Raw genomic sequence first — 12,022 nt, 5'->3', positions numbered from 1 at the left:
ATGTTAGCCTCTAGTCTGGATGGCTGGAGTATTTAAAGGTTGTCCAAACCATCCCTCTATCACACTCTCTCCCTCTAACTCTATGCTGAAACATATTGCTCTTCTCTTCCAAACTCCTTAGGTTGATAGAAGATGGCAACTGCAGGAAAAGTATGTATCTCTGTCTTCACCCCTCTCTTTTTCGAATACACATCTGTATATATATTTCAATTAATATATCTACTGCAACTTTTATCACTTATTTATTTTGTATTTGGGTTCATGTACAGTACACATATAGCTGTACACATACAGTTGGCTTCCTACCAAATGATTGTTATTGAGAGATATGCATGTGTAAAGATGTAATAATAGAGAATCCTCTGCATTTTAATTAGTTGATCAATCCTCTCTCTAACTGATATTGAACTGACATGTAATGATGCACAATCTGTGATTAAAAGTGTTTTGGTACGATTTTATTAAGGTTGAGTGTGTATTTTAGAAAATGACAGTGAGTGGTGGCAGTAATGCAATTTTTGGATTATCCAAACTAATTGGATTGCTTTCAGTTACTTTTGCATTAATTTCCCCTTAAAAGGCATCAGAATAAGACAAAAAGGATCCATCAAATGCATTTGGTGTGTCATCATAGTGCTCTCTGATTTGTGGTGAGATTACTCAGGTGGAACAAACTTAAACTTGCGCCTTTTTTCAATGCTGATTTGAACATCATTGCGAAAACTTCAGAAAAAGAATCCAAGAAGTAATCATCTAGTTTTTCAAAAGTATCTGTAATCAGATTACAATATAATGTTAAAAAAACTATTATTAACTTCCCAACCCTGGGCTTACTATAGCTCTCTAGTAAGTTATTTTCAAGTTCATCAGAGGTTTGTCCTGCAGAATAACAACCTCTTGTTTGGGATAAATATCCCTTTGGAATTACACAATAACTGGAATGGTCTTGAAACCTGGCAACTGCGGTCACTCACTCACTCACTCACATACGCTCACGCACACACACACTCACACTCACACACACTGTAAACTCCATGCCTAATGTGAAGTATAATATGTTTTTTGGGGAGAGTCTCTCTGAAACTATCCAAATTGTTATTGCACAACCATTGACTTTGGCAGAGAGTGCATCTGGGATAAAGCCAATGGACAAAAAGATAAATATTTATATAGGGTTTCAGTTGCTCAACAGTTGAATGAATCAGATTGTACTGTAAACAATGAAGTATATAAACACTGAAATGAAGCCCTTTGCAGAAAGGAATTACACAACATAACCAAAAGTATGTGAACACCTGCTTGTCGAGCACTCATTCCAAAATCATGGGCATTAATATGAAGTTGGTCCCCCCTTTGCTGCTATAACAGCCTCCACTCTTCTGGTAAGGCTTTCCACTGAATGTTGGAACATTGTTGCTGAGACTTGCTTCCATTCAACCACAAGAGCATTAGTGAGGTTGGGTACTGATGTTTGGCGATTAGGCCTGGCTCGCAGTCTGCGTTGTAATTCATCCCAAATGTGTTCGATAGGTTGAGGTCAGGGCTCTGTGGAAGCCATGAAGTTCTCCCACACCAATCTCGACAAACCATTTCTGTATGGACCTCGCTTTGTGCACGGGCATTGTCATTCTGAAACAGGAAAGGACCTTCCCCAAACTGTTGCCACAAAGTTGGAAGCACAGAATCGTCTACAATGTCATTGTATGCTGTAGCGTTACGATTTCCCTTCACTGGAACAATGAGGCCTAGCCCGAACCATCAAAAACAGCCCCAGACCATTATTCCTCCTCCACCAAACTTTACAGTTTGCACTATGCATTCGTGCAGGTAGCGTTCTCCTGGCATCTGACAACCCAGATCAGTCTGTTTCCACTGCGCTAGAGTCCAATGGTGGTGAGCTTGGCACTGTGCATGATCTTAGGCTTGTGTGAGGCTGCTTGGCCATGGAAACCCATTTCATGAAGCTCCCGATGAACAGTTCTTGTGCTGACTTTGCTTCCAGAGGCAGTTTGGACCTCGGCAGTGAGTGCTGCAACCAAGGACAATTTTTACGTGCTACGCGCTTCAGCACTCGGCGGTCCCGTTCTGTGAACTTGGCCTACCACTTGTTAGATGTTTCCACTTCACAATAACAGCACAGTTGACCGGGGCAGCTCTATTAGGGCAGAAATTTGATGAACTGACTTGTTGGAAAGGTGTCATCCTATGGCGGTGCCACATTGAAAGTCACTGAGCTCTTCAGTAAAGCCATTCTACTGCCAATGTTTGTCTATGGAGATTGCATGGCGGTGTGCTCGATTTTATACACCTGTCAGCAATGGGGGTGGCTGAAATAGTCAAATTCACTGATTTGAAGGGGTGTCCACATACTTTTGTATGTATAGTGTATATGTGATTGGTCCTGTACAGTGGTGGAAAAATTACCCAATTGTCATACTTGAGTAAAAGTAAAGATACCTTAATCCAGTAAAATAATACTTGGGTAAAAGTCTAAAAGTATTTGGTTTTAAATATACTTAAGTATCACAAGTAAATGTAATTTCTAAAATATACTTAAGTATCAAAAGTAAAAGTATAAATCACTTCAAATTTCTTATATTAAGCAAACCAGATGACATAATTTCTTGTTTTTAATTTTCATTCATCATTTACAAACGAAGCATGTGTGTTTAGTGAGTCTGCCACATCAGAGGCAGTAGGGATGACCAGGGATGTTCTCTTGATAAGTGTGTGTATTGGACATTTTCCTGTCGTGTTAAGCATTCAAAATGTAACAAGTACTTTTGGGTGTCAGGGAAAATGTATGGAGTAAAAAGTACATTATTTTCTTTAGGAATGTAGTGAAGTAAAAGTAAAAGTTGTCAAAAAGATAAATATTAATGTACAAAAAACAACTTGAGTAGTACTTCAAATCATTTTTACGTAAGTACTCTACACCACTGGACCTGTTTTGGGTCGTGTTGTGTTTTATAGGTGATTAAATGCCGCGCTGCAGTGGCATGGGAGCCAAGCAAACCCCTGGTGATGGAGGAAATTGAGGTGGCTCCTCCCCAGGCACATGAGATTCGCATCAAGGTGAGAGAGACTACAATTAATGCAAACACACACACAAGCTCTCATTTATGCAGTCCATAGAAGGCAATGATCAAGTGTTGATCATCGCCATTGATATTACCCTGGCCAAGTATGAGGGCACTGCTGAGGACACACAAGCACACATGAATACACATAACGTGCCATGGGACCAGTACACATAAATACTCATGAATACACATAACATGCCATGGGTTCAGTACACATAAATACTCATGAATACACATAATGTGCCATGGTTCCAGTACACATAAATACTCATGAATACACATAACGTGCCATGGGTCCAGTAGACATAAATACTCATGAATACACATAACATGCCATGGGTCCAGTACACATAAATAAACATGAGCATACAGAAACACTTCTGACACTCACATTAGCAAATTTTTAGAACACTTCTCAAAATTCGTACCTCTTTGTTTTTGTCCTGTTGAGTGCAGATAGTGGCCACGGGTGTGTGTCACACTGACCTGTACCACCTGTTTGAGGGGAAACACAAGGATGGCTTCCCTTGTGTCCTGGGTCATGAAGGGGCTGGGATTGTGGAGAGTGTGGGGTCTGAAGTGACCAAGTTCAATCCAGGTTGGAAACATAGCTAGTAAACCTGTATTTTCAAATTGGATACAAATAACAGCATGTACGAAAAAGCTGTGTACTCTGCCTGTCCTCCTGTTAGGTGATAAAGTCATCCCTCTGTTCATCTCCCAATGTGGCGAGTGCCGGTTCTGCAAGAGCCCAAAAACCAACCTGTGTGAGAAGGGCTGGTGAGGTCCCATTACTAGCCTAGTCTTGAGAAACTTTAACAATACTTTTTTTACATTTTTAATATAACTTTTGTGTGTTATTCTTGCACTGAACATGAGCCAATCCCACCAGGGCCAGTGATAGGTATGATGTGATGTCAGAGTCCGACACCCGGTTCACCTGTAAGGGGAAGAAGGTGCTGCAGTTCATGGGGACCAGCACTTTCTCAGAATACACCGTGGTCAATGAGATCGCCGTGGCCAAGATCCATCCCTCAGCCCCTCTCGACAAGGTCTGTCTCCTTGGCTGTGGAGTCGCCACCGGATATGGCGCAGCCCTTAACACAGCCAAGGTGTGTTAATTGTAACTATCAGGTTTAGTTGTGGTGATGTCTTTATATACTAAAGTGTTGATGCATAGGATATCTTTCCCCCCAGGTGGAGCCAGGGTCTACATGTGCTGTGTTTGGCCTGGGAGCTGTGGGGTTGGCAGCGGTCATGGGTTGCAAAAATGCTGGGGCCAAGAGGATCATCGCCATTGATATTAACCCAACCAAATATGAGAAGGCCAAGGTCTTCGGTGCCACAGAGTTTGTCAACCCCAAGGACCACAACAAACCCATCAGTCAAGTGCTGTCTGAGATGACCAATGGAGGAGTGGACTTTTCCCTGGAATGTGTGGGGAGTGTGGCCGTAATGGTGGGTTGAGATTGTGTGCTTGTATGATGTTGAGATAAGCGTGTGCGTGTGATGTCTTGATAGAGAATTATAGATCAATACCACTTGACTCAATCTATTCCTATCTCTCTTTAGAGGAGTGCCTTGGAGTCGTGTGTTAAGGGATGGGGAGTAAGTGTGCTGGTCGGATGGACTGACATGGATGACTTTGCTGCCAGACCCATTCAGCTCATAGCTGGCCGCACCTGGAAAGGATCTCTGTTTGGAGGTGTGCCACCTATCAATCAACTGTCAAACACTATACATGTATTTGGGTGTGTGTGATATATTTCTGTCTGTCTCTGTCTGTGTGTGTGTGCGTGTGTGTGTGTCAGGTTTTAAGAGTAAGGATGGTGTGCCCAAGCTGGTGAATGAGTACTTGGAGAAGAAGGTGAAGCTGGATGAGTTTGTCACCCACAACATGACCCTGGCCCAGGTCAACGACGCCATCCAGCTCATGAAGACAGGAGACTGGTAACTTTCACCTTAGTACTGTTTGTCTCTGTGAGAAGTTTAATTTAATGTTCAGAAAAATAAATGCTTGTTTTCTTGTGTTCTCCTTGTTTTGCAGTATACGGTCAGTCCTGAGTGTGGCACTGCAGTAAGAGGGTCAACTCAACCCAGCCAATCACACTTATTTTTCCTGCTCAACCAATCAACGAGCAAAACTATACAATATGGCTTGGTAAACCAATGATTCATAATATCACAATATGTATTAGTAGGAGTGCTAGGTAGCACTGAATGGTAGGTAGCATACTGCTGCTAGTAACCATTGTAACAATGATAATCATGTTTTTATTTTATGTTGCCTGGAAGCCAATTATGTTTCTGCTTTAGTCATTGTCAAGTGGGAGTAGGATAAAGTACAAAGAGATCTGGCTATCATGTATGTCAGTTTTGAATAAAACCATTCCCTACTTATCAGTCGTTGCTCAATCAATGCTAGGTCAATAGATTGGCAGTTATTAGTTATCTCATACCTTAGTTTGCACATCTAAACAAAGTCGCTGTGAGCGACGATAACTTATCTGTATGGTATCCGGGCCTTTCAATACCCTTTATCAGTGTAATGTCTGTGCTCAAACATTATTATTAATCTATAAACAGAGTACATTTCCACACAAACGTGTTTCAACAACACTTACATGCTTCTCCGGGTTAGTCTGTTATGATACTTATTGTCATACAAGTGATTGTGTTTGTCAAGGAGTGACAGACAGTGACCCAGTTGTTTCTTTCTTCGTTTTTTAAAAATCAGACAGTGTAGCCTAGTTATTCGTAATAATAGTCAGGGATCAGCTTGTCCCTACATTTGATGATATTCTGTAGTTAGATCATTATAAATATATGTGAATGAAATAGAGTAGGATTGATTCTGGCATTATAAAGACATAACACATTGCTGCTATCAGAACTTTGAATAAAAACCAGAGTGATAAAGTTGCAGTCATTGAAGTGACACAAATTGCCTGTATCAGACAGAAGCAGCCTGGATCAAACACACAAACATCAAAGTGGTGAAGTGACACACACCGCATGTGATCACAAGCATATTGCAGAGCGGCACACACTGCACACACTGACAGGGAATGGGAACCTGATCACATAGAAAATTAAAGCGAAATGTGTTTCAGAATACAACAAATAAAAAAGTACAGGTCTGATTACAGGTAATAAAAGCACTGCTTCAATTCCAATTCGATGCATCTTTATTTTCCCAGAAGACCAACTTGTTGCAGCATTAACAGAATGAAAACAAAACATACATTGGTAAATCATAACTGATTTTAAAAACAGTCTTTTGAGAGACTGTAGTAAAAAGGAGTCTGCAGTAAGATCGTACTTCCAGAATATCCTTATCCATGATTTCACATTTTCTAACATTACAGTAAAAACAAAGTATTTTACAATAATACAAGTGAACTGTCTACTGTACATGGGTGGAGAAAATAAGTGTTTGACGTCATTTGGGATTGTTAGGACAGATGTATTGTATCATTCAGAGAAGATGGGGAGCAAAAACAGAGATGAGGAACTTCAGATGACAGTTATGAAAGAGACATTCTCCTCCTTGGAAGTGTTGTTCATCTGTGGTTTATAGTCCATTTGCTCTTCCTGAAAGGGTGCACACACACACACACACACACACACACACACACACACACACACACACACACACACACACACACACACACATCTTTGCCTATGCATGCATACACACTTTTTAAATGTAAAAACATTACAAAAAGGTTAACCTAAAATGTGATCAACCCCATTTTAAAAATACTTAGATTTCACATGGAGGAATATTTAGTGATGTTTGTGAGAACTCAGTTCACAATAATTCTGACCTGGTCCTTCAAAGTCAATACCACAGTCAAAGGTTTACCCAGTAACAACACACAGTTACTGGTTAACCAGCGGTGATGTGGAGTCAGGGTAGGCAGGATGGGAAATGCTTACCCTGTAATAATAATGGTTTACTGTCATTTCTCTTTGCTTATTTGAGCTGTTCTTGCCATAATATGGACTTCGTATTTTACCAAATAGGGCTATCTTCTGTATAATGTACCACCCCTACCTTGTCACAATACAACTGCTTGGCTCAAACACATTAATGAAATAAATTCCACAAATTACCTTTTAACAAGGCACACCTGTTAATTGAAATGCATTCCAGGTGACTACCTCATGAAACTGGTTGAGAGAACGCCAAGAGTGTGCAAAGCTGTCATCAAGGCAAAGGGTGGCTACTTTGAAGAATCTAAAATCTTTTTTGATTTATTTAACACTTTTTTTGGTTAATACATGATTCCATGTGTTATTTCATAGTTTTGATGTCTTCACTATTATTCTACAATGTAGAAAATAGTGAAAATAAAGAAAACCCTTGAATGAGTAGGTGTGTCCAAACTTTTGACTGGTACTGTAGGTTACACAGGAACATTCAATGTTGTCTTGGTAAGCAACTCCAGTGTATATTTGGCCTTGTGTTTTAGGTAATTGTCCTGCTGAAAGGTGAATTTGTCTCCCAGTGTCTGTTGGAAAGTGTACTGAACCAAGTTTTCCTCTAGGAATTTGCCTGTGCTTAGCTCTATTCTGTTTGTTTTTATCCTAAAAACTCTGTAGCCCATGCCGATGATAAGCATACCCATAACATGATGCAGCCACCACCATGCTTAAAAACAGAGTGGTTCTCAGTGATGTGTTGAATTTGCCCCGAACATAACGTTTTGTATTCAGGACAAAAAGTTCACCTCAAACTCAAAGCGACACCACAGTCAACAAAGCGTCTCGACACTTTTCATAATCCCCAGATTAACGATATTGGACGCAATGGATTCACCTATTTTGATGGGCCCAAACGTGAATGCATAGCTGAATGGGAAGGACTCCTTTTTCAAAGGTTTCCACCAGTTCATCACACAGGACTTGTCCTTGTGGATTAGATCGCAAAGGCATCGTGACTGTATTCATGGGTTTGAGAGACATTGTAGCCTCTCAGCCAAATGCAGCAATATCGCAGGTATTGTCTTTTATCGATGGCAGTTATGATATTGTTTAGGACCTTGAGCGTGGCTGAGGTTAGGGTTAGATTGCATAGCGGATAAGGTACGGTGGGATTCGAAATGGTCGGTGATCTGTTTGTTAACTTGGCTTTCGAAGACCTTAGAAAGGCAGGGTAGGATAGATATACAGTGGGGAGAACAAGTATTTGATAACCTGCAAAATTGGCAGTGTTTCCTACTTACAAAGCATGTAGAGGTCTGTAATTTTTATCATAGGTACACTTCAACTGTGAGAGACGGAATCTAAAATTGTATGATTTTTAAAAATTGTATGATTTTTAAGTAATTAATTTGCATTTTATTGCATGACATAAGTATTTGATACATCAGAAAAGCAGAACTTAATATTTGGTACAGAAACCTTTGTTTGCAATTACAGAGATCATACGTTTCCTGTAGTTCTTGACCAGGTTTGCACACACTGCAGCAGGGATTTTGGCCCACTCCTCCATACAGACCTTCTCCAGATCCTTCAGGTTTTGGGGCTGTCGCTGGGCAATACGGACTTTCAGCTCCCTCCAAAGATTTTCTATTGGGTTCAGGTCTGGAGACTGGCTAGGCCACTCCAGGACCTTGAGATGCTTCTTACGGAGCCACTCCTTAGTTGCCCTGGCTGTGTGTTTCGGGTCGTTGTCATGCTGGAAGACCCAGCCACGACCCATCTTCAATGCTCTTACTGAGGGAAGGAGGTTGTTGGCCAAGATCTCGCGATACATGGCCCCATCCATCCTCCCCTCAATACTGTGCAGTCGTCCTGTCCCCTTTGCAGAAAAGCATCCCCAAAGAATGATGTTCCCACCTCCATGCTTCACGGTTGGGATGGTGTTCTTGGGGTTCTCATCCTTCTTCTTCCTCCAAACACGGCGAGTGGAGTTTAGACCAAAAAGCTCTATTTTTGTCTCATCAGACCACATGACCTTCTCCCATTCCTCCTCTGGATCATCCAGATGGTCATTGGCAAACTTCAGACGGGCCTGGACATGCGCTGGCTTGAGCAGGGGGACCTTGCGTGCGCTGCAGGATTTTAATCCATGACGGCGTAGTGTGTTACTAATGGTTTTCTTTGAGACTGTGGTCCCAGCTCTCTTTAGGTCATTGACCAGGTCCAGCCGTGTAGTTCTGGGCTGATCCCTCACCTTCCTCATGATCATTGATGCCCCACGAGGTGAGATCTTCCATGGAGCCCCAGACCGAGGGTGATTGACCGTCATCTTGAACTTCTTCCATTTTCTAATAATTGCGCCAACAGTTGTTGCCTTCTCACCAAGCTGCTTGCCTATTGTCCTGTAGCCCATCCCAGCCTTGTGCAGGTCTACAATTTTATCCCTGATGTCCTTACACAGCTCTCTGGTCTTGGCCATTGTGGAGAGGTTGGAGTCTGTTTGATTGGGTGTGTGGACAGGTGTCTTTTATACAGGTAACAAGTTCAAACAGGTGCAGTTAATACAGGTAATGAGTGGAGAACAGGAGGGCTTCTTAAAGAAAAACTAACAGGTCTGTGAGAGCCGGAATTCTTACTGGTTGGTAGGTGATCAAATACTTATGTCATGCAATAAAATGCAAATTAATTACTTAAAAATCATACAATGTGATTTTCTGGATTTTTGTTTTAGATTCCGTCTCTCACAGTTGAAGTGTACCTATGATAAAAATTACAGACCTCTACATGCTTTGTAAGTAGGAAAACCTGCAAAATCGGCAGTGTATCAAATACTTGTTCTCCCCACTGTAGGTCTGTAACAGTTTGGGTCTAGAGTGTCTCTCCCTTTGAAGAGGGGAATTACCACAGCAGCTTTCCAATCTTTAGGGATCTCAGACGATACGAAAGAGAGGTTGAACAGGCTAGTAATAGGGGTTGCAACAATTGCGGCAGATCATTTTAGAAAGAGGGTCCAGACTGTTTTGCCCAGCTGATTTGTAGGGGTCCAGATTTTGCAACTCTTTCAGAACATCAGCTATCTGGATTTGGGTGAAGGAGAAATGGGGGAGGCTTGGGCAAGTTGCTGTGGGGGGTGCAGAGCTGTTGACCGGGGTTGGGGAAGCCAGGTGGAAAGCATGGCCAGCCACAGAAAAATGCTTATTGAAATTCTCGGTTATCGTAGATTATCGGTTGTGACAGTGTTTGCTAGCCTCAGTGCAGTGGGCAGCTGGGAGGAGGTGCTCTTATTCTCCATAAACTTTACAGTGTCCCAGAACTTTTTGGAGTTTGTGCTACAGGACGCAAATTTCAGTTTGAAAAAGCTAGTCTTTGCTTTCCTAACTGCCTGTGTATATTGGTTCCTAATTTCCCTGAAAAGTTGCATATCGCGGGGGCTATTCGATGCTAATGTAGTACACCACAGGAGGTTTTTGTGCTGGTCAAGGGGAGACAAGTTTGGAGTGAACCAAGGGATAGATCTGTTCTTAGTTCTACATTTGTTGAATGGGGCATGCTTATTTAAGATGGTGAGGAATGCACTTTTAAAGAATAACCAGGCCTCCTCTACTGACGGAATGAGGCCAAAATCCTTCCACAATACCCGGGCCAGGTCGATTAGAAAGGCCTGCTCGCTGAAGTGTTTAAAGGGAGCGTTTGACAGTGATGGGGGGTGGTCGTTTGACCCATTACGGACGCAGGCAATGAGGCAGTGATCGCTGAGATCCTGGATGAAGACAGCAGAGGTGTATTTAGAGGGCAAGTTGGTCAGGATGATATCTATGAGGGTGCCCGTGTTTACGGATTTAAGGTTGTACCTGGTAGGTTCCTTGATCATTTGTGTGAGAATGAGGACATCTAGCTTAGACTTCTTACGTATCATACGGTCAAGCTGCTCCCACAACAGCTCAATAGGGTTGAGATCCAGTGACTGTGCTGGCCACTCCATTATAGAAAGAATACCAGCTGACTGCTTCTTCCCTAAATAGTTATTGCATCGTTTGGAGCTGTGCTTTGGGTCAATGTCCTGTTGTAGGAGGAAATTGGCTCCAATTGAGCGCCGTCCACAGGGTATGGCATGGCATTGCAAAATGGAGGGATAGCTTTCCTTCTTCAAGATCCCTTTTACCCTGTACAAATCTCCCACTTTACCGCCACCAAAGCACCCCCCACCCACATTGCCTCCACCATGCTTGACAGATGGCGTCAAGCACTCCTCCAGCATCTTTTCACCATCTCACGATCATCACACTTCTTTGTGATCCGAACACCTCAAACTTAGATTAGTCTGTCCAAAACACTTTTTTCCAATCTTCCTCTGTCCAGTGTCTGTGTTCTTTTGCCCATCTTAATCTTTTCTTTTTATTGGCCAGTCTGAGATATGGCTTTTTCTTTGCAACTCTGCCTAGAAAGCCAGCATCCCGGAGTCGCTTCTTCACTGTTGATGTTGAGACTGGTGTTTTGCGGGTACTATTTAATGGATCTGCCAGTCGATGACTTGTGAGGCATCTGTTTTTCAAACTAGACACTAATGTACTTATCCTCTTGCTCAGTTGTGCAATGGGGCCTCGCACTCCTCTTTCTATTCTGGTTAGAACCAGTTTGGGCTGTTCTGTGAAGGGAGTAGTACGAGATCTTCAGTTTCTTGGCAATTTCTCGCATGGAATAGCCTTCATTTCTCAGAACAAGAATAGACTGACGAGTTTCAGAAGAAACTTTTGTTTCTGGCCATTTTGAGCCTGTAATCGAACGCACACATGCTGATACTGCAGATACTCAACTAGTCTAAAGAAGGCCAGTTTTACTACTTTAAATCAAGACAAGTTTTCAGCTGTGCTAACAATTGCAAAAGGGTTTTCTAATGATCAATTAGCTAATCCAAGTTTATCATTTTAAAAGGCTAACACAACGTGCCATTGGAACACAGGAGTGATGGTTGCTGATAATGAGCCTCTGTATGCCTATGTAGATATTCC

At 42.0% G+C, this 12,022-nt stretch overlaps 1 protein-coding gene across 1 annotated transcript; it reads left to right on the top strand.

Moving 5' to 3' along the window:
- The first annotated feature begins 19 nt into the window (after nucleotides 1-19).
- On the top strand, nucleotides 20-5,486 carry LOC120060374 (alcohol dehydrogenase 1-like). Its single transcript, XM_039009648.1, has 9 exons — nucleotides 20-150; nucleotides 2,974-3,075; nucleotides 3,540-3,681; nucleotides 3,776-3,863; nucleotides 3,976-4,195; nucleotides 4,281-4,541; nucleotides 4,656-4,788; nucleotides 4,895-5,033; nucleotides 5,131-5,486. The coding sequence occupies exons 1-9, from the start codon at nucleotides 133-135 to the stop codon at nucleotides 5,162-5,164; spliced, it is 1,137 nt and encodes a 378-aa protein (XP_038865576.1). The 5' UTR covers nucleotides 20-132; the 3' UTR covers nucleotides 5,165-5,486.
- The last annotated feature ends 6,536 nt before the right edge of the window (nucleotides 5,487-12,022 follow it).

The sequence above is a fragment of the Salvelinus namaycush genome, chromosome 15 (genome assembly GCF_016432855.1).
Source record: "Salvelinus namaycush isolate Seneca chromosome 15, SaNama_1.0, whole genome shotgun sequence".
Lineage (NCBI taxonomy): Eukaryota > Metazoa > Chordata > Actinopteri > Salmoniformes > Salmonidae > Salvelinus > Salvelinus namaycush.
The sequence above is the reverse complement of the archived record's forward strand: the minus strand, read 5'-3'. Positions and strand labels throughout refer to the sequence as shown.